Raw genomic sequence first — 24510 nt, 5'->3', positions numbered from 1 at the left:
AACAGCACCCTTCTTAATTTTACAAATGCTCACTGGCATTCCTCCAACCACACAAACTTAACACCCTCTTTCAACAACTGCATAAACAGTTATGCGCAAACCGTTTCATGATCTTCCTGTGATAATTTGTGAGGTGTCCAATAATCGTGATAATTTGTGAGGTGTCCAATAATCACAGGAGTGTTACCAGTGTATTTTTTAACCCAAAATACATCCTTCTGTATTGATAGTGTCCCCAAATTTCTGGAAACACTATTTTTGATCTATCCTGTGGGCTAACTTCTAATTGATTGTATCCACTCTTCAAGTCCAGTGTCGAGAGAAGTACTGGCGTTACCCTAGATTATATTTCATTTCTACGATGTTCGGTATTCGGTATGCAGCTGCCATACTCTTGCTATTCAAATCAAGATAATCGCAACAAAATCAATACTACTTTGAGCCATCCATAGACTTCTTGGGAATGATTACAATCCCTTGCCCCCCTAAGCTGTTCTCTCATCTATTATGTTCTTGATTTATACATTCTTACAAAACTGGTTGCAGTGATCGTGGTATTCTGTACAGTCTCCAATACACCAGTGCGTCGTTCCCTGTTGGAATCCATTGTTGTGTTGCTCGTGTAGCAGGCAAAGGCTCTTGTGGGAAAAAAACAGACCCTGAAATTTTAGCAACAGGTCCTCCATCTGTATCCTTTCTATGCCATTCAAATGCTTCAATTTTTCATAAAATGCATTCCTAGCAGCATCCTGTGCCCTCTTATAGCCTACACCATCTGCATGGTAGTCACCCTCATTCTCAGTCTCCAATGTAGCCAACAGTGTTCCCTTCAACAACTTAACCTCTTATGTGCCAAAATTATACACATTGACAGGTACTATCTTTCTTCCATCTCTCTCTTCTATGCATACAACACTATGTTTTGCCAAACAAGATGTTGCATCCTAGACCTTACTAACCTCCAGTAGCTCCACTATATACAACATATTACTTGGTCAGTCGGGCTCCATATTCACCCATAGTGACTTGACAGTGTCACTCAACACAATCATACAAATTAAGCCTTAATATCTTTGCTTGCTGTCTAAATGGATTGTCCTGTACACAAGATGCTCATTGCAGCAGATCAACATTGACAACAATTTCCCCTAGTGGGAATGTCTTTCCATTAAGCTCCACTGTATGTCATCAAAGGTCAATTATGGCTTGATGTTGATGCAGAAACTCTAATCCTAAGATCATTATGTAGATCTCACTTACATGAAACACCAGTGCCACACATTGCCTAAACTTGAGGACACTGACACTTTCACCTCTGTGTCCAACAAACTTAATTCAGTGGAACTTTGATTTTATATTCTCCAATTTTACATTTTTCGCGATGCCTCACCATAAACTCGTAGCCCTTATGAGAAACCCATAAGATCGATGCTAAGTATTCCCTGATTTTACATTTCTTCTTTGTAAGGTTTATGTCAATTCAAACAAGGGGAGCCCAATTACGTTGGGATCACAAATTTACTCAAACTTTGTATACCTTTAGTAGGCTGTTAAAACAACATAATGTGCAGGTAGTAAGGTGCACTACCCAGGCAATTCCAAGAAAATTGCAAGATCAGTTTCACGTGTCTTTTATGTAACTGATGTGTCTGTGTGAAGGCACAGGCTGCATGAAGTCATTGTGGTCAAGTGGTTAGCATTTGCACTTTGCGAGGAGGTCGTGGTAAAGGCAACAGTTCGAATCCCGCTAACACTTACTAATTAAAGAGGAAAGAAACCTTGTTTCACAAAGTACCTAGCATCTAGCGCAAGTTGGTCTAACGATTATTCATATGATTTAGAAAGGCATCCCTGTTGTTTTTGGAACATATTTGAAGTTGATTTCTGAATGAATCATAAGTTGGGTTTTGAATGTGTGCATAGTGTATATGACGTCTCTGCCAGGGGAATCCCTGTCGCATCTAGAAATAAACTTTCCTGCAGACAAAAGAGTATGGGGCTATACGAGCTGAGTGGAATAAAGCTGAATGGTTGTATGCCATTCGCTGTTTGTTTATGTGGTTGACTGAGTTTGCGAAAGATCAACGTTGTTATAATTACTAGCGAAACCTATAGATTCAGACTACCAGAGTGGAAGTAAACGACTAACAGGAATAACAGGTAAGAAAGATTATGTATTATCTTCTCAGTGTATCCAAGAAAATGAAAATTTGACATAAAATTTTTGGCAGACCGCTACACTAGTAAAAAGAGCCAGTTGTATAGTCCCCGGCTAGCAGCCGCCTGAGTTCTGTTCTGGGAGTAGTGCAGAAAACGCATTGTACAAAAATGTAATAAGACCTAACCGTAGAACAAATGCGGGCTAACTTAACCGATGATTGTGCAGGGTTTGTGAAGTTCACCGGACAATAAATTTTGACACTGGCAGGAATAGCTACAGAATTAGTGATGAAAAGATTGTTGGTTAGAACAAGGAAGGAGAAGAAACTGGTACATCACACAAATTATGGAGGAATATGATAATTCCAAATTAATATAAAAATTTCATACTACTGCTTTTGATGTCATGCTTGAGAAGCTGAAGCATATGAATGAAATACAAAATGATTTCATAACATAAAGTTTTTTGCTTGTAGTAGGCCTAATAGGCATTTGATATTGGTACTTCATGAATTATATTTTGTCGTGTTATAAAAATAACCATTTGTATCAAAACAGTCTCGCTTATTTAGTGTCTGATACAATTGCTGCAATATTAGACAGGTCTATTTCGATTTATCTAGCAGACAGTGACAAAATAAACATGATCGGATCGAGAAACCACACCAGTCTTAGGTACTATTTGTATTAACAACTTTTTCAGTATTAGACAATGCCATTTTGTATTTTCATGTAGCAAAACGTTTGACAGACTTTGATGAGGTAATGAATTGTTTCGGCGAAAGGAAAGCCCTCTTTGTAAAGAGGTAGCAAGATTAGAGAGGAAAAAATGCCAGGACATTAGGATTGAAGAAATATGTACTGTCTTGCTTGTCTCTTGCCTTCACTGGTTTTATGTATCCTATATTTAATTTTATGTCACATGGAACAGCAAGTTGTTAGCTGTTAGGCAATAAAGAGTGCAAGTTTTCTGAAGAGTTCTTGATCCCGGTTACAAATAATCCCACCCAGTATTAATTGAGAGTTTTTTAAAAAAGAGGGGCAGGATGTTAAACCAGCCGACTGGGAGCAGGAGAGGCACTACAGAACATTTTAATCTCCACTGCCCTCAATATAGTTTGATGGCATCCATTACATAATACACACATTTAAGTTCCCCAGAGTGAAATACAGTGATGTGCGATAGAAGAATGCTGTGTGAAGAGGTGTGGCACTGCACTTTGGCATGGTTAAGACCAATTAACATGTCCTACATTTCCTCAAACACACGTTTTATGTATTTGACTCTTCAGAAAGATGTGCGCTACAAAATGATCATTTTTTGAAAAGTCAGTTTTTTTAAGGGAGGAGGAGCAGGTGGGGGGGGGGGGGGGGGGGCACTATCTAGTATTGCCCCAGTTTGGAAATATCATAGATCTGGAGTTGATGTTGCCCTGGTTCGGAAATATCATAGATCTGGGGATGATGCACAGAGCTGTCTGAGTTGTAGTGGGGAGGTGGGTAGTCTCCACGTGACCAGTGTTCACGTTTAGTAGTATTGCTGTTTCCTCTTCGTTTATTGCTCTCACTTCAAATGAAAACAAAACAGATTTCTGTGGCCCGGAGCTATCAAATGAATTAAAATACATTCACATAATTACAGAAGGCTAAAATATAGTGTTATTTTCAGATTTTTTTTTATTTCTGCCCTTCTGACAGTCAAGCATTAACCGCCTTGCAGAACAATGAAGTTATTTTTTTCGGTTTGCCAAAGAAATTTGGCTTTTATTCATCTTTTCCATTGAGGCAGTCAATTTCTTTGAAATTAGGAATTAATTCCACACTATTGGCTAGTTTCAATTGTTCGCTGCATTTCAAGTGCACGTTTTTATCTTCTAGCACATGTGGCATTTTGTCATAATAAAGAACCAAACATGAGATATGAATGTACACTTTTAAGCCGAATTATGCATTTTAGTATGGTTCATGAAATTCTGATGCTCTTGAAATATCCTCTGACATCTTGTTTCTTTAATGACATTATGTAAGATATTTTAATGTTTTACACATACGAACATATGGCTTCCTGCGTCATCGTAGCTGCTCAAGGGCAGTGACTCCTGTTACCTGGCGCGCTCTGCCAACTGCTGAAATGAACCTATTTCTAACGGGTCGCAAGCCAATATTGAAAATTGTGGTTTGAAAAGCATTACAAAGTAAATTTCCTTTCACACAAGAAGATCTATGTGCGAGATTGTACGATGAATTTCTTAGATCACAGACTGTTTGACTCTCCTTTAAAAATCAACACTTTGAGGACGGCCAATTAGAAAAATTTCGAGCCCAGAAGGTCAGACATTTATGTCGTTATTAAAAATTTTAGTGGCACATTTATGCGATGTATCTTAAAGTGTAACACGTGCAGAAAAGGTCAACATTATATGTGGAAGCTTAGCTTTTCTTACAGCTTATTAATCTTCGATACCAATATTATATGTGAAAGCTTTGCATTTCTTGTAGCAATTCAATGTATATTGATTTAAACTATTAGCTTTTCTTATTTGTGTGTGTGCGCTACTGAACAGTGATCTTGCTATTGGCTGACTTCTTCACGTGTCGTATGCTCTGAATATCTACCATCATCGGCTGGTGAGATCACGTGACATGAGCTATGACTGGCTTACAGAAGTGCATCGCAATCTCGATTTCAATGCTTTGGAAAGTAACACGTGGTGTTCGGTGGAATTTGAATTTATACCTTCATAATAAGAAAATATGCAGCGTACATGTTGCTGCACATCAAAGATCTTTCCAAAATGTGTTTTTTCCCCGTGAGTTTCATTTTTTAAAATCCCAGGGAACTCTACGCAGGCGGTGTATAAAACCATAACCATTCAAAGTATTGATAAGTTTTACGGTGCCGAGGAAAAGTATACTGTCACTTAAAATGGAAAAAGTGTATTTTCAGCTGGGAGAAAGTGTATTTTTAACCAGTATCTGGGAATTCCCCCCCCCCTCCCCCCCCCTTTCTCATATACACCTCGACTACGCTTGTATATACTTCACACAACACACTGTAGATCATAAAGTTTGGCAGCAGTGATAAAGGGCATGAAGTGAAATAGTGGCATATGAGCTTTCCTTCAAATTTACATTTTACACAGCGTAAAGAAAGTCTATGAGCTGATTTCTAATAAGCTTGTAATGTCAGTTGAGGAAGTAAAATCATTTTCTCAGGTCTCTGTTTCTCTCATCAAGCTTAAAATAACACTTCAACGATGGTGAGCATATGAAGTGCAGCTCACAAGAAAAGCATTAAACAGAAACAGCAATGGTGACAAAGTTAATTTGTGGTTGTAGCATGTCTGAAAATAGCTCAATTACCTTGTACCCCAATAACAATTTCAAATTTTTGCTGAGTTTTTACTTGCTATTACACATCTGTATTTTTAATAACTGATTAAATTCATTACCACAAATTATTCTATTTACATTGTGTTGTGCATTTAATTTCCTTCACTTAAGCAGAGTTTATACAAAGATTTGGATAACTCATTTTTATTGTGATCGTTTCACAGCTTTGGTTACTGATAATAACTTGATACCAGTGCCTATGTGTTTAATTTGTACACCACAGCACTGAAATTGATCACTATGTAATTGAAAATCGATTTTACTATCAATAAACCATCAATATTATGGCCAACGCCAACCTTCCTTTTAATTTCAAAAATAATTTGCACTGGTTGTACCTCACCTTATAAAATTTACATAGTGTTCATCATCTACGTTGCATGATTACTCGAGTCCCATGTTTTCATGCACTATCAATCATAAAACATGCATGTATTCATGCAGTACTATGTTGCTAAATATGCATAATGAGGCAGCAAACAGTACAAATATGCAGTATCAGAATTCAGTTCTATACTTCTTTTTTCGAATTTCCTGCAAGCTGGGTTAATAACAGAACAGCAACTTGCGTGAACCTGTTTGATGTTGAAAACAACCGACGTTGCAAGATTCAATTTTTTTTGTTTAATTGATGACTAGTGTTGGGCTACCTGAACCCATCATCAAATCGTCCAGACAGACAAATTAGTGTGTGTGTATTGTGTAGTGTATATTGAACTGGGCACCTAGAAACGACGGAGAGGCTTCATCCTGCCATAGCTCTCAGTTGTTCACAACATGCCACAGCAGTCAACCCGCCCCACCCCCTCCCCACACCGAACCGAGAATTATTGTGCGGTTCGGCCCCCAGTGGAACGCCCTCCTCCCCACCCCCCGGTAACATCTCATACCAGACGAGCGCAACCCCAAATGTTTGCGGGGTAGAGTAGTTATGGTGTACGTGTATGTGGAGACTGTTTGCGCAGACAGTGTTTGTGCAGCAATTTCCGACATAGTATAACTGAGGCGGAATAAGGGGAACCATCCCGCATTCGCCGAGGCACATGGAAAACTGCACAGCTAGCTAGGCGGGCAGACAGACAATACGGTATATTCCATAATAGCGTGGAAACCATGTTAAGACTGTATACACACATATATCAAAGTCAAGTTTTTTGTATGAACATTGGCAGGACAAAATGAGTTGTAAGCTTGTCCTGCAAATGTTCGTATGTTCAATCTTAACAGCTTGCACACTATAATGGAATATATTACTTCGTCTGTTTGGATGATTCAAATATGGGTTCAGGTAACCTGAAACTAGTCATCAATTAAATAAAAAAAACTGAATGTTGCATATGTAGCTGTTTCTACATCAAACTTCTATTTTCACCTGAAACATTACACAACAACCAATTTCTCAAAATGTTCTTGACTCAGTGTGCATACCACTGACCCCGAACCACTGCCTTATACAATTTCAGTGGTGTCAAGTGAGAGCTCATTGGAGGGCAGGTTGGAGGTCTGTTGTGTTTCCTGATGATGAAAGCTGGTTCTGCCTTGGTGCTAATGATGACCTCGTGTTGATTAGGAGGAGGCCAGTTGAGGGCCTGCAACCAACCTGTGTGTGTGTGTGTGACAAGCACTGGAGGTATGGACTGGGTATGAATTCTTATGACAGCAAGCAATCTCGTGGTTATCCCGTGTACCCTGATTGCAAATTTGGTTGTCAGTCTGGCGATTTGACTTGTGCTGCCATTCATGAACAAAGTTCCAGAGGGTATTTTCCAACAGGATAACGCTCACCCACATACTGCTGTTGTGACTCAACATGCTCTACATGTTGCCTTGGCCTGCTGAATCATAAGATCTGTCTCCAATTGAGCACATATGGGACATCATTGGACAACAACTCCAATGTCATCCAAAACAGCATTAACCATCCCTGTGTTGCCCTACCAAGTGCAACAGGCAAGGAACTCCATCCCACAAAATGACATCCGGTGTGTGTACAACACATGCATGCACATTTGCACGCTTGCATTCGACATTCTGCCAGTTATATTGGTTATTAATGGGCCAGCATTTCACTTTTGCAGTGGCTTCTCTCTTGCTTACATTAACCGATGATGTTAATCACATATCTTACCTAGACAAATGTATTATCAAAATTTCATTATTCTATGTTTTTGCTTATTAGTATCTTTTGTTCAAGAAATAATATTTAGCTTCGAACATAAGTAAATTTGACGCAGTAAACGTGTATTTCATGTAAAAGGGTCCATGATAATTAACGTATTTTTAAGGCCATATAAACGGCAAACTTGCTTTGATCCATGGTAGACCTGCTACTACCAGCTTAGAAAAATTGGTAACCCCTCCATCAAGGGGCTACGCATGATTGCCAGAAAATTAAAAAAAAGAACAGTAAAGGGAATTCTTGCACTGCCTGAAAGGGAGCAAGGGAAAATGACTTCAGACCAATTCAAGTAAAACATTCTACAGTTTTATGAAGATGATGCGGTAGCAAGTTGTGTCCTGGGATCAAAGATTGCCTCTTTGTTATAATTGAAGTGCGGAAGATCAAGATGCAGAAATGACTTTTACTTTGCAACCTGAAAGAAAGCTATTTATAATCTATGGAGACCGCAATGGACTTGAAATAGGATTACCTAAATTCTGTGAAGTATGTCCAAAATGGTGTGTACCTGTTGATTGTTCTGAAACACATTCAATTTTTATATGGATAATACATATTTGGATCTATTTTTGACAATGCATTCAAAAGTAGTGATTGTGTTTATTGAACACAAACAGTGGGTCCACTCTGTAAGAGAAACATTGTACACAAAACAGCTAGCAACTGAAGATTTTATTTCAGATTGATAGAAAAAATTTGAAGCCGTTCTTGCCAATACTACAAACATTTGCAATACGCGTAACAGTAGACAAAAATGTTCTTCTTTTTTTCCAACTTACAGAATTTGCAGACACATTCCGACATTTGGTTAAAGTGCTCAGCATGGGGTGTGACCACCTCTGGCAGCAATACACGCCTGACAATGACGAGGCATACTGTGAATGATGTCTTAAGCCTCAAGTTTTGAGGCTGTAACACCTATTCTTCCTGCAGAGCTGCTCACAGTCTTGGAGATTGGTTGGTGGATGCTGTCATAATGTAAACCATATCCCTACTGCATCCCAGACATGCTCTATTATGGGATTCAAATCGGGAGAGTGAGTCAGCTACATCACGCGTGCAGTATCTTCCATTTCCAAGAACACATCAACCACCTATGCTCTATGAGATCAAGGTTTATCATCCATCAATACAAAGTCTGGGCCCACAGCACCTCACAACACCACAAATGAGGTCCCAAGATCTCGTCGCAATACCTTCTGATTCAACCACACAATTTCATGAAGAGGTGTTAAAGTGGTAAACATATTCCCTGCCCACACGATTAGGGATCCTCCTTGATATCGGTCTCTTTCCACAATGTTTGGGTCTCAAAATTATATTCCATATTCCCTCCAGATGTGAATCCATCGAGAATTGCTCTCCAGACTAAATCGTGACTTGCCTTTGAAAACAACATTGCCCCACTGTTAGACCGTCTAGGTAGCATGTTGATTACTCCACCCTAGATGTTCCCTTCTGGAAAGACACGTCAGATTTAGAGATACAGCAGGTCTCTGACAATAAATACCATTCTGCCGAAGCCTTCTGCACACAGTTTGCCTCGATACAAAACTTCCAGTGGATGCCTGAAGCTCACACGCCAGTTACCGTGCACTACTAAGGCAGAAGTCACATGTGGTTGGCCCAGCCTTGGTCTTTGGGATACAGTTTCAGTCTCTCTAAACAGTCCCCACATCCAAGAAACAACAGACGATTCACTTTAAGCCATCAGGCCACATCAGTTTGCAACTGTCCTGCTTCCATTTTTCTCATGGCCCTGCACCGCAAAGAGTCTGATAAGCATCTTCTCTGTGCCGTACTGCTCCATCTGTGACTGTGTACACAGTTATTGTGGATTTGCAGCCATCTGGCAAACATCACGTCATTTCATAGGTGTGCTGATGTCATCGTTGGCATGGTTGCTCATTGACTGGAACACTATATTCCATCCAGAGCACGATCGTATGGACATCTGGTTGACAGTTTGTATGATTATATCATGAATTAGACACAGGATGGGGGAACAGTTGTTTTTTGCATTAATTTTGGACACCAGTGTAGTTTGTTACAGAGGTTCTGACAATACCCAAAACTGAACATCTGCATAATCAGCAATTCCCTCAGGCATGACACTGTTGCTATGCATGTTTTTTACTAGGTTGATAGGGCACCTGAAGAATATAATTGGGGAAATCAACTGTTTCTATTATTACTGTAGACTGTTCTGTTGTCAGTGCAAAAATTTCAAGAACTTCATCAACTTGTGTAATCATAAAATTGAATCTGGAAACAAGACTGAATGGAACTTCTTCAGGGCAAGTCATATCAAATCACCACATGATGGAATTATTGGAATAGCAAACAACTTGCAGTACATCCAACCCTTCAGTGGCTTCCGCTCCGCCGCGCCGCCCCCCCCCCCCCTCCCCCCCCCCCCCAAAAAAAAGGGAAAAAAAATCCTGGTACTGTTTAACTTGTTCACATTTTGTGATGATAATGTGAATAGAATCAAGTTGTTTTTCATTGAAAAGGCCGAATCTGAAATTGCGAGATTGGCTCAAGAAGAAAGGTTTTAAAATGACAAAACCATTTCTGCATCAAGAAGTAATCACAAATTCATGCTGTTTGATGAAAAAGTCTTCTTATCAGCAAAATTACAAATGATACAGCATCTTAAATAGCTAACAATTGTCTGTCTATCACAAGCTGCCTTGGAGAAAATGCTTTGAATCTCCCACCTGGGAGATATGTAACCTGCACTTAAGACAATAAATGCTGGATTGGGAATATCTCTGATGTAGCACTTGAACAGAATGATGTCCTTCACAGCCATTATGTTGGCCAGGTAGAAAAGACTATTGCTGAGCTCCAAAAGAGCATACTGTCAGCAACATTTCTGCCCCATACACAACATTGATGGGACACCGGTACACGATCCCTGACTGAACTTTACTAAATATTGAAGAAAAATTCAAGTCCACATAGTAGTAAAGAACTCAGTCTGGATAATGCAATAGTAAACTCTATAACAGGCTTGGAACATGTGCAAAGAGACCTATCTGCATGGCTAAAGGGTGTGGCCTCTTGCGGATGGTGTTACCAATTTTTTAGAATTGGTAGTAGCAGAGCTACTATAACTTTTTCTAAACTGGTAGTAGCAAAGCTACCATGGACCAACGTCTATATGTTCTTAAAGATAAATTCTCATGCATCCATATTCATCAAATATGCATTTACTTCACATATGTTTGAAACTAAATATTATCCCTTAACCGAAAGATAGGTAAGTAAAAGAAAGCACATAGAAAATGAAAAATCTGCTCTTTCCAGAGGTACTAGTTAGAAAAAAATAGATTGATCACCATTTTGAGATATTTGACCCCTAACACTGGTCAAATTTGATGATAAAACTTAAGATTCGCCGTCTATGTCAACATATCTCATAAACTAAATAATCTTGAAAGTTAATGTTTATTATATGGTCTTACATCAACTTTCTTATTAAAAAAATGTAGTAACATGAAAATGTTTTAGAGTGGAGATATCAGTGGGTGAAACTTGGGTGGCATGTGTACAGCACATTTTGAGCTAAAACTTTACAGAACTACATTTGACATGTGCCTGCATATATGTTAAAAGTTTTAACAAAATGGAGATGGTCAGGTGAGGACCTTGTCTAGAATTGTCTAATTTGACGTGGACTGTGTCTGACACCCAATGTATGCAACACCATCCGATTCTCTTTTCTTTTCATAGCCCAAACAGACCTATTAGGCTTTCCGACTTCTTTCTTCTGATTGACTCCTTAATCGCACTGCCCAAAAAACTTGATGTCTGCACCATCAGGTGTAATTGGTCAATTGGGACAGCTTGTTAATGAAGTATCCCTGTTGTTGTTGTTGTTGTTGTTGTTCAAAAAGTAGTTCAAATGCCTCTGAGCACTATGGTACTTAACTTCTGAGGTCATCAGTCCCCTAGACTTAGAACTGCTTAAACCTAACTAACCTAAGGACATCACACACACCCATGCCCGAGGCAGGATTCGAACCTGCGACCGTAGCGGTTGTGCGGTTCCAGACTGTAGCGCCTACAACTGCTCGGCCACCCTGGCCGGCTTTTGTTGTGGTCTTCAGTACAAATACTGGTTTGATGCAGCTCTCCATGCCACTCTATTCTGTGCATGCTTGAGCAAGTACCCGATCCAAATTCATGTAGAAGTAGGCAATGTAAACTTTTAGTGAAGTATGTGATATATTGTAATTTTATATTATTTTGGTGTGTGTTTACAACTATGTCTTTGTTGTACATATTAAAAATTATTTAACACCATTTGAAATAATTTAATGACATGTAGAGGACAAAGTTCATTATGCCAATTACAATTCTTTATAAACTGAAATTTCATATACACATGTTTCTCTTCCGTTATTTCAATATTTTCAAATCTACGAAAACAGAATTTTGTTTATGTGATGTAGTTTTTGTGTAAAAAGTGTAGAATGTGAAAATAGAAACTTCCAGAAAACCTTATAACATGACATAGTCAAATGTTTAAAATGTGAACCATTGGCGTATTAACAACATTCAGCACGACTGTAAAAACATTTGTTTGTATGAGTTATTAATTATCAAGCTACATCCACACTGGATGTGCTGCACTACGCAGGAAAATTGATTGAGCAGTGAGAATGACATTGAGCAGCACAGAACTGCACAGAATGGAGCAGTGTGTTCAGAGTCTTATGATGTGTCAGCATGCACTTCAGTAACGTTGGAGAACGAGAAACACTGTCCAAACAGAGCAACACATGAACAAACTGTTTCCTTTGATGTGCCAACGCTGTTTGTAAACTGTTCATCATTGTGCAGAGAAGCACAGTTTGATATCCATACCAGATATGCTACATTGAGATGCGCCGCACTGAATCTCTTTGCTTGATTCTGTGCGATGCAGCCAGTGCGGATGCAACTTTAGCATTCAGACATTGGAAAATACAGGCAACTTGAATAGTTCACTTACATATCTGAAATTTGCGTACTTCAAAGATGATTTTTTTAAAATAAAATCTTAAGAAATTTTGTATAGAAAAGTTATCGGGTTACTAAAAAGCTTAATCTGAGAAGATAAGTATTATTTGAGATTCAATATATTCCTCATTTTGCATTATGTCCGAATATAACCTATGGTGTGAACTGTCAAGATATTACAGGAAACATTTACAATATTATATTGAAATATTAAGCCACTCTGTATAAAACAGCACAAAGTAGACGTGAAATCAATATTTCAGAAATTCGTGTGGAGTTTAACGATAACAATCAACAGACACAGCTGCACCAGATGTTATATATACGACGACATACTTGAAAATGGAAATCTTCTGAAACAGCTGTTGTAATAATTAATAAATGTTTTGAGCAGTGATACTGAAACCTTACTTGCAATAATTATTTTAAATTGGTAGTACTCTTGCAGTTACACAACTGACTGTAGACAGGAGGGCATATTACATGTAGGGGACTCGTTTATGGAATTTTATCAAAACGTAATTGAAGTAATAACTATTTGTTAATTTTCTCAGGAAAGGAATTCTGTGAGCACGCAAAACACACCACTATTCTTTACATCCCTACTCAAACATCATGAAAAAGACTTTTTTTGTTTGTTGACGGGAGTGAAATACACTGCATACCGTATATCTGTAGCAGTCTACCAATCTTTCTGGAAATCGGGCCAACAGAAAGTAGACGAGTAATTTGTGACTTCTCTTTCTGGTTGTCTCAACCTCTCTGTTCTTGATTTGGACTGCAACATCCACTGAAGTTGATTATCTGAGTACCGATTCCTTTCAGACAATATTCATAGGTGTTGTAATTCTTCAGCAAGGCTTTCCTTGCCAGGAAGTTTTAGAGCTGTATGGACCAGAGTCGTTAGCATTGAATTTCTTAAGTCATTGATCGCAATGGCTCAAAATGTAGTGGTGGAGGTCATTGCGCGTGGATTTTCTGTATACACTGTGGCCCAGGTACCTGCTTGGTCTTGTCAGAACTATTGTCTCAAGGAAAGGTAGCTAACCCCATTTTTTGAAACCGAGCGAGGTGGCGCAGTGGTTAGCACACTGGACTCGCATTTGAGAGGACGACGGTTCAATCTCGCGTCCGGCCATCCTGATTTAGGTTTTCCGTGATTTCCCTAAGTTGCTCCAGGCAAATGTCAGGATGGTTCCTCTGAAATGGCATGGTTGACTTCCTTCCCTGTCCTTCTCTAATCCGATGAGACCGATGACCTTGCTGTTTGGTCTCTTCCCCCAAACAACCCAACCCAACCTCTTTTTTGAAGTTCCATAATGAATTTATGAATTTTATATTAGGATGTATAGAGTTAATTTAACGTTAGGATGTATGGAGGTTAAATGTTGCAGGCACTCTTTATAAGGTTTGTTTGTTCGATGTGGTGTTGCCACAAACATGTATCGAAACAAACATGTTGGCTTGAACTTTGTATGTGTTAGCACCTTTGCTTCAAAGTGTTCCATAAGCACATTTACTGCGGCAGATTACCTATTGTCTTGCTATTGGTTTGGTTTGTTCATATTTTTTTCTGTCAAACTGGAAATGAGTTGACATGAAAACACGACTAAAATGTGCAGTAAAACTGCTGTTCAACATTTCATTGATTAGTTCCAAGGAATTTATAGGACAACAGGGAAAATGCAATTCTGCTAGTCAACAACGGCAATGCTACAATCTTAATGTAATGTGCGGGATACAGTAAAAACACAATGCCTACAGAACACAATAAACAGGGAAAACTAATAACGCGGGACAGAGGTTGTAATTTAAAGAAGGCTTGTGGTCCGTCACGCACTTTATTAACATCTCGCCTGCCATTACATCCACTAGAGCTGGGTAAAGCTGCATGTGTGTCATGAATATCAGTGTGGGTTATGAAAAACAAAAGGATCATAAAAGGGGGTTGTGGACATGGGGAGTCATATTCGGCTGTAAGTAGTGGCACAAGATCAACTGTAGTTCACATTCTCATTGGAGTTCATGCTGCGAGTACACATTATAACACTACTTGCAGCACCTGAAGGTGATGATTGGGTCAGTCATAAAGATGATATGTGTGAAACGGAAACAGCTCTGCTGGACATCTGTAAGCACATCATTAATGCCAAAATGGTACGGCTCCCATTCTGCAAAACATACAACTATCCTTCACATTTCTACTGAAATATGTTTTATTGTTAGTATGTGACCCATTATTGGTTACATGTTTATTGCTGTGGTATTAAGTATCCAGACAGTATTTATGTAAATTGCACAAAAACTAAAGCCTTCAATAATTAGCATGTGTTTCTGCATCTGGTTATGTAAGTTACACATATAAGAAAGTTTGGAACAAACAACAAAATAGAAAACATATCCACCTTTCAAGAGGACGTACATAGTCTTTACTTTCAAGATTCATTTTAGTACAATTTTTCTGTTGTGTTTCAGGGACAATGAAGAGTCAGTGTACCCATCAAGTGATGTACTGAAGGAATTAAACAATATAAGTAAAGAGAATCAGGTGACATCTTTTCCTAAGGTGAGTGCGTCTCTTCATGCATTAGATAGTAATATTTTGCTCAATAATTACAAAGATTATAAATCAGCATTGGTTGTAACTCATGGATCAGTTTTGTGTGTAGTGAATCCAAATATCACCAAGAAGTCTGTCGCAAAATTTATTTACTTTGTATTGCAGAAAGATATGTTAAGACAGACGGCTAAATTAAACCAAAGCAGTGATGCACAAGATACTAATGATGAGGAAGACAGATACGTTGAAAATGCTGGAAGTATTATGGAGAGTTTTAAGGCTGATGTGGATTTTACAAAGAGCAAAGTTGAAGTGGATAACATTGAGCAACCAATATTTGAGAAAATATCCTGCAGCAAAAAGGATGTTGGGAGAGTCGCAGACAATATGACTGATTGGTTGCCTCCAGTTCCTTTAACAAAATCACATTTTGCAGCTATTGCAACAAATGTTGACAGTGATGCCATTATATATCTTCATGATAGAGAAGGTAATGTATTGCTGCCTGTGAGAAAATTAGTAGACTTTGTGGATTACTGTTCTCAACTGAAGAGACATTTTGTCCAAGGATCGAACAAAATAATGTGAACACTTGTTTAATATGATGTGCGGTCACCTGTTGACATCCAAAACACAATGATTTCTGCATATTAATGGTTATCAATAGGATTGTTAAATAACTTACCAAAGACGATAATTGAAAAAAGTTGAATTTAGTAGGATGTTTTCTAATTCAGACCACAATTCTATGATAATGTGAAGACCAAATAATCATAAACTTTTAGCTGTCTGTGAGAGGGGTCAATATTCCAGAATTATTTCTTGACTATTGACTGGACATTGTCACCTAAATAGTTTCATAGACCTTATTAGCCACATTGTAGTTCATTGTAATCACAAGACCCACTGAGAAGTATGGTGCAATCAGTAATTCATAGTTGCGAAAAGATATTCTGGATCACTCTTCCCCTGGTGCCTTCCACACATGAACTTGTCCTGCAGTTGGGAACAATTTAGATGTACGCTGTGTTAGTGCCCTCCACACATGAACTTGTCCTGCAGTTGAGAACAGTTTAGATTTAGGCTGTCAGACATTGTGTGTTTCCATTGGTGTCTTATCCATATGTAGTATGTTTTGCTTTCCTGAAACCTCTCTTTGAGGTTTGGTAACAACAGCTGTACCATGGAAGATTTGTTTGTGCAGTTACAAAGTCAGAGTCATTAATGAAAAATTAGTGCGTTAGAACACATGAAGTTTGCTGTTTCATTGCAGCACCATTCTTATTAACAGGTAACAACCCTCTGGGGTTATGATATAATTGTCGTTTATAAATAGAAAACTAGGCTGCAAATTGGCTTTTGGACAGAGAACACTGTCGGGTCACACATGGTATGCAGCATGATAAGAGTCACATATATATAAAGTAGGGAGTGTACAAAAATATGTGGTTACTGCGTTAAGATTTATTTCGGGCAACCTGGTAAGAACTACAAAACAAGTTTTAGAAAACATGTTAATGTTAGTGAGTCCAATCCATCAACATGTAGTACTCATTTAAGGGAGTACAAGTATTCCGCTAATGATATCACGAAGAACATTACCATTCTCTAAATGGCAGGAAAAGGTGGGTTATTGAGTATTCTTGAAGAAGTAGAAATATACATCCATATCCTGAAACACCCAGTTAATATCCGAATAGACAGATAGTGTTTGTAAGTATATAGAACATCAATAATGTTTTTAACTATGTAAGTTCAGATAGGAAATATCTGTTTCCGAGCATACAAATTGACTAAACGTTAACAAGACACCTGTATATTAGTATGTCCTGAGATGCAGGTACAGGTTGGCAACGTCTTTATATACATAGTAGACACAAGTTTTATTACATTTATGTCCATCTTGCTCGGTGTGTTATTCATAACAGATGACATCATTTTTTGTCTCTCTACACAATGAGCAAGGCGATGCAGTGGTTAGCACACTGGACTCCGATTCAGGAGGACTATGCTTCAAACCCGCGTCCGGCCATCCTGAACTATGTGATTTCCCTAAATCACTTCAGGCAAATGCTGGGATGGTTCCTTTGAAAATGGCACGGCCAATTTCCTTCCCCATCCTTCCCTAATCTGAGCATGTGTTCCATCTCTAATGACCTCATTGTCAACAGAATGTTGAACATTAATCTCCTCCTTCTTTGTCTCTTTACATATTCTGTTGTTATATACTATTTGTCCATACACAGTATTCTGTGTACATTGTGTGTATGATACAGATCGATCTGGGTATAGTCTCATACATAATAGTGAGGCCATTGTTATGAGACCCTTTGTCCTACCATCAGTTTCATGTTTTCTTACTCTGGTAATAGTGTTTGAGATGACATGTAATTGTGGCTGAAACATGTGATGTGACACTTAACATACAACTGATGGAGAAATTGTTCAGTGGTCATGTTTATATGAATTTTAAAAAAATATTATATTCTCATTCATTTATCATCTTGAAGTTTTATAACTTATACATTCAGTGGGCAACTGCTGCAGTTAAACTCTCCAGTATTGGGGGTAAACCATAAATGTTACTGACACGGGCAAATGCATGTCAGTCCCTGGCCATCTGTTGCACAGCAAAATATTAACACAGATGGTCATGCTATGCCTAGCAAGCCAGTGCTATGAAACTTTCTGGCAGATTAAAACTGTATGCCAGACAGAGACTCGAACTTTGGACTTTCCCTTTAGGCAAGCAAGTGCTCTACCATACTTGCCAAAAGGCGAAGGTCCTGAATTTGAGTGTCAGTCTGGCACACAGTTTTAATCTACCAAGAAGTGCACTGCATAGTGAAAATTTCATTCTGGAAGCCAGTTTTAGCGTCTCATCACTTTAAACAAATGAATGAGCTTCGAATCAAAACTAATACTGAAAGTAACAAAACCTTTGAACATATGTCAGGTATGACCACCAGCTTGGTATGATGACTGACACAACTCTGATGAAAGACGGATTTGTCTGAAGAAAATAAGAACAGGGACTATTAATGTTATATCCTTACAAAAGGATGCCAGAATTCGGGGCATCACATTGATATTTACAGATAGGCTCTTACCAATAGCGTGACTAAGCAAATTGAAACAAATAAGTAAATTGCAGTAAAGTGCTGGGAAATGGATATACATTCATGTATATGAACACCTTGAACGAGTAGAGATAGGATGTTCATGTTCACAGGACATGTACATTTGTATGTTCTGTAGAAATGTTTAACATTTCAATTACCTCGATTCAACATGCATCCCACTGTCTAGTAGGCACAGGGTATACCATGGGCCCTGATAACTTATTCCATGTGTGATGGCATTGATACGAATAAGGCACAAATGGTGTCTTGTGGTATAGCCATCCTTGTTGCATTCACCCAGTTCTGAAGTTCATCTCTGGTGGTTGGCATTGTGTCATAGCGGCACACCCGTCGTTTCACCATATACCACACATTTTCGACTGGCGACAAGTTTTGTGATCTGGCAGGCCAGAGTAAAAGGCTGAAATCCAATGCAGTCACTGTGATGCCGCTCCCCCTACCTTCAGCAAACTAAAATGTGGCTATCATTTTCACACAAATAGAACCGGAATTCATCTGAAAACAATAGCTGATACCTTTCCTGTCCCCAGTGGTGTCTTTCCATACACCACTGCCATCTAGCATGTTCCTGCACATTCGTCAGAAGGTGGGGGAGAAGTGAATGGTGTGCACGTAATCCATGCCATAATAAACGGCGACAGACTGTCAACCTTGGTAGTGTACAATATGTTCCACTGTTGCACCTGAGCTCAGTATGACGCAAATCTGCTGGCCGCTGTGGCCGAGCGGTTCTAGGCACTTCAGTCCGGAACCGCGCTGCTGCTACGGTCGCAGGTTTGAATCCTGCCTCGGGCATGGATGTGTGTGATGTCCTCAGATTAGATACGTTTAAGTAGTTCTAAGTCTAGGGGACTGATGACCTTAGATGTTAAGTCTCATAGTGCTTAGAGTCAATTGAACCTATGGCCTTGGCTGTATGCATCACATTCTCTCATGCCAATAATGCACCCTCTTTCAAACTCATTGATTTTACTGTATGGTACACACATACATCTATGAGGCATTCTGCACATCTGCTCAAGTTACGCTCATCTATTACCTTCGATTTATAGTGACAATGAGTGCCACAGGCACATTTCACCGATAGGTGATGTTGACTGGCGATGTCAGTGTTGACTATGAACCTGCGGCCCAACACGGTTCAAATGCTAATCATTTCTGCAGATCATACTAATGTATATGTCATGTGAATATAAATGTCCTATCTCTAGTGTTCTAGGTGTTCTGTTTTTTTTCTGAACATGAGGGTAAAATGTGTTTGTCAGGAGGAGACAGAAGAAGAAATCCTGCCACAATAATAGTGGCTAAAGAACTGGCAGGTAAAGTACTTAATATGGAAAATGTATGCAACAGAATAATTAAAGTTTAAGATAATGCTGGAAGGAAATATCCTTGATGTAAACCATGTTCCTCAAATAAGAAATAAGACAAAAGCTAAAGAAGGGTTTATCATTAAACTGGAAGGTGCTGTAACATCATAACAAGACTATGATTATAGGAGACTTTAATGGTAGATTTGAGAGTAATAAAGGAGAATATGAAGTTGTCATAGAAAGCCATGAAGAAGATCACAGAATTTTTGAAGGGTAGGTTGTTATTAGCCACACATCTGAGAAATAAATGGGCCATTGGTAATGGATGGTATAAAAAAAAGAAATAGGCACAAGTTTACCAGATACAACAGGAATTTGCAACAGAAATCCATAATAGACCATGTAAAAATAACAGAAGTAACCAGAAAATGGCTGACAGAAGTGAAAGTGACGCCAAGCATTAATCTCGATGACAATCACGGACTGTTGGTGGGGACATTGAAGAAATTCAGTGAGGGTAAATGTATGGGGAAGACAGGCAAAAATCAAATACTGGGAACAGAAACAGAGAGAAACACAGGAGATGTACAGGCAAAAGATTGGAACACTGCTTACTAAGATGAGAAAAAGAATGGAGGAGGTTCAAACAGGCTTTAGTTAAGGGAGCAGAAGAAAAAAATTGGAAGAATGTCAATAGAAGTCAGATGCAAAGAAACACCATTGTGGGATGAGAGAGTTGCAGCAGCAGTCAAGAAGAAAAAGAAGGATAGCACATGGAGAGAATGGTTGAAAAACAGACAAATAGAGATGTCTAAGCACAATGGGAAGGAAAATGATGATGGGGAAAAATTCACATAAGAAATAGAGGAGAATTTAAAGATGTCAAGAAGAAATTATACCACACATAAGGTAATAGAAAGTGGCAAACAGAAAATACTTTTAAGGTCATCAACAGAGAGGGAAATCTGTGTGGTAGGAAGTAGTTTTTAAAGTATGTGTGAAAGACTAGAGAAAAAAATACGAATAAATGAAGTTGAGGGAGACAAAAGAAATAACATAATCACAGAGGAAAACATTGGTAAATGAACTGGTGATATAGAAAGGAAAGATCTGTAGAGGTTGGATGTAGGGAAACCTGCATTAGAAATAAAAACAAAATGGGGAAACGCTTTAGGCAAATGTCAGGGTGGTTCCCTTGAAGGGGCACCGCCGACTTCCTTCCCCATCCTACCCGAATCCAATGAGACTGATGACCTTGCAGTTTGGTCTTCTGCCTCAAATCAACCCAACCAACAAAATGGGAAAGCCTCTGGAGTAGATGACATCACAATGGAAAGCCGTATGATGTATTGGATTCAGTGGCTGTGTGGAATAATAAGTTTAGGGTGCACATGTGTAGATAGTCCTGATGATTGGATAAAGGCAATCATTGTACCTACTCATAGCAAGTGTGACGAGGTGCTCTTCGAGAACTAAAGAGCCATAGCTTGAAGATCTGTGAAAACATAATTTTACAAAAAACCATAAGAGAACAAAAACATGGATTTGACCATGAAAGGTCATCTATAGATGCTATTTTTACAGCTATACTGGTGGTACAGAAAAGATAGGAATTTTGGAAAGACGTAACAGTTGCCTTAATAGATTTAAAAAGACTGAGAGAGAGAGAAAGAGATATGGTAAGGTCTGATAGAAAGGAACTGTCAAAATGAATGCAACTCAGCATCAGAAATATGTCTAACAAAGTGCCTGAATTGTTTTAAATAGATGGTAAAAAATCAGAATGATTTAGAACAGATAGAGAGGTTTGATAAGGAAATGATATGGGAAGACATTTTTTTTTGGGGGGGGGGGGGGGGGCACTTGGTACTTCGACTGCCCCACACCATAAAGTGGTTTGCAGAGTATAAATATAGGTTAGATTTAAGGTTCAGGTGTACTGCGCCTTTTCAATCCAAACAGTTATGTAGTCTCCAATAACTACTCTCCTATCTCAATTTTTTTCTTATATTCAATCACAGCTTTCCTTAATTTCGAATTCCTGATTGTTGGAAATTGATTGTATGCATACAACATTGTATGGCAGTAGCCATTTTCTTAAAATTAGTTTTGCAAAAATCTTGTTTATTTTATGTTAATAAAGAGACATCAGTGTATTGACATGTATTGCGACACTCCTATGAGTATAATTCATGCACTTTAATTGTGAACCAGAAAGAACTATCTATTATGCTTCTGACATGATCATGAGTTCATTAAAGTACAGAATTTTTGCGGTCCTATATTTGGGATTTTTCCATTAAGAGTCCAAAGTGTGAAGTTTTATGCACCCTTATTGTCTATAAGTAAACGTATTGCTAATTAATGTTATATTAGAAAGCGTGTTTTAAACAATATGCACTTGCATTTCCTTCACCCCTACCCATCCACCCACCCACCTGCCCCCTTTTTTTTTCTTGATTGATGATACATGTTAGCACAAATATTTGTGTTGTATTATTTGTTTGAGGTACTCCTTGGGTGGCCTGCAGCAGTTAAAGAGTTCACCAGCACCTAGAAAACCCAAAAATATGTCATACAGCTCCTAGCTCTGCATAGACCACTTAAGGAGAGCCTCAGAGTAGGCATTGTTAATACTCGTCAATGAAGATATTATCCAGCAATACATTGTGAAGACTCGTGAAAAAATTTTCAAATCATTTTAGTGTGTACCTTGTGTACAGTAAGTTGTCAGTTCGCATGGTGGCTATCGGATATGGCAGGAAGTACATCTTGCCCTCACATTAAGACTGTCAAGGGTAGAGGTATGGTGAGGGGAAAGCAGCATTAGTTATTGCAGCAGTGCTGGCACCATTACAATAATATAGGGTGTTTCAAAATGAACATACCGGTTTTAAGGCATTGTAGCATTTATTACACTCAACTTACAATTGTAAATAATACACCAAATGAAAGAGCAACTACAACAGTTTTGTATACCTGTGCATAATGTACAAAGAGTGACTGAAAAACGTGTTGAACAGGTGCGAGTCTTCCACACTTAGCCCAAAGAAATATCCCTGCAGAAAGTTTATGAGCCTTCCTTTTTTTGGAATGAACTGTAACTGATGTTTCTTATCTTGATGTGTGACAGCTATGGCCTGTGCCTCAATGAGAAGAAACTGAACAGCACATCTTCATTTGGGAGCAAGATGGTGCACGGCCTCACTGGCATAACTCAGTAGGTGACTGCTTAAACGACATTGTAGCCGACCGTTGGATGGGGTGCAATGGGCTGATTGACACAGCATTTATGTTCACACACAATCTGATGTGATCATGTGTATGTGCCTCTGATAACAGCTGATCTATCCGACTTTAGAAACAGTGTTATTGCAACAGCTACTCGTGACAAATTGATCAAGGTTTCGGAACAACTCGTCTATCGACTCGATGTGTGATTGGTGTTCACACTGAATAATTGTAAGAAAAGCTGCTTCTGTTTCTCTTTCATTTGATGTATTATTTATAATTGTAAGGTGAAGGTAATATGTGCTACAAAGCCTTGAAACCTGTATATTCATTTTGAAACATCCTATACTTTGCATCTGGAGACAGCTTAACATTGGTAGCTCTTTGAGACAAGTCATCTCTATCTATCTAGTGCGGGTTTTCTCCATGTCTGTCTGCACTAGTGAAATCATCAAGTTATCGTGGACAAGCTGTATCTCTGTATATGACTGACTGACTGACTCATCATCATCCAGCCCAAACTGCTAAGGATAGAAACTTGAGATTTGGAGAAAGTATGGATTTTACACTGTAGGCATCATTTAAGAAGGGATTTCTCGAAATTCCAAGCCTAAGGAGGTGAAATAGGGAATGAAGAGTTTTTTTAAAAAATGTCGCTATTAAGGCAAGTTTGAAGCTAGACCTATGAAAATTGGTATTTGGTTTCTCGGTAAGAAATAAGGAAATTTGTGTTTCCGTGGTTTTGGAAATTTAACCTTATGGGGGTGAAATAGTGGATGAGAGCTTTTTTAAAAAATATTATCATTAAGGAACTACTAAAATCTATTTAAAGCTACATCTATGAACATTGGTATTTGACTTCTTGATTACAAATAATAAAAAAAACGTGTTTCATTGTTTTTGGAAATTGAACACCTAAGTGGGTGAAATACGAGACAAGATGTTTTTATGAAAAATTTTACTAGGAAAGCATTTTTAAAGCCAAATATACAAAAATTTAAATTTAGTTTCGCAGTTACAAATAAAAAAAAAAGTATGTGTTTCTCTGTTTTTGGAAATTCAACCCCTTTTGGGGTTTAATGGAGGATGTAAGTTTCTATGGAAAAATTTCATTGTGCAAGCATTTTTTAAGCTAAATCTATGAAAATTTGTATTTAGCTTCTCTGTTAGAAATAAAACATACACGTCACTGTTCTTGGAAATTCAGCTCCTAAGGGGGTCAAACTTTTATGAAAATATTTAATTGCAAAAACATTTTTAAAGCTAAATTTTGGTAAATTGGTGTTTGGCTTCTTGGTTAGAAATGAAAAATACATGTTTCACTGTCTTTGGGAATTCAACATCTAAGGGGGTGAAATAGGATCATATTCATTCACTGATGCTTCATCGCCCTGCCCAAACCATTAAGGATAGTAACTTGAAGTTTGGAAAGGGTGTGGATCATATACTGTAGGCATCATTGATGTAGGGATTGCCCAAATATCAGTCCTAAGGGAATGAAAGGCTTTTTGAAAGTATGTT

The 24510-nt window shown here is 38.4% G+C and overlaps 1 protein-coding gene across 3 annotated transcripts in view; it reads left to right on the top strand.

Annotated features, from left to right (window-relative positions):
• The window catches only part of LOC124595488 (RING finger protein 17), a 485726-nt gene that overhangs the window by 405789 nt on the left and 55427 nt on the right, over positions 1–24510 (top strand). For all 3 annotated transcript variants that reach the window (XM_047134251.1, XM_047134250.1, XM_047134249.1), the window contains exons 22-23: positions 15218–15308; positions 15468–15792. In XM_047134251.1, the coding sequence (XP_046990207.1) occupies positions 15218–15308; positions 15468–15792 (416 nt within the window). The remainder of the gene's footprint in view (positions 1–15217; positions 15309–15467; positions 15793–24510) is intronic.

This window comes from Schistocerca americana, chromosome 2 (assembly GCF_021461395.2).
Source record: "Schistocerca americana isolate TAMUIC-IGC-003095 chromosome 2, iqSchAmer2.1, whole genome shotgun sequence".
NCBI classification, from domain to species: Eukaryota; Metazoa; Arthropoda; class Insecta; order Orthoptera; family Acrididae; genus Schistocerca; species Schistocerca americana.
This window is presented reverse-complemented; position numbering and strand designations above follow the sequence as displayed.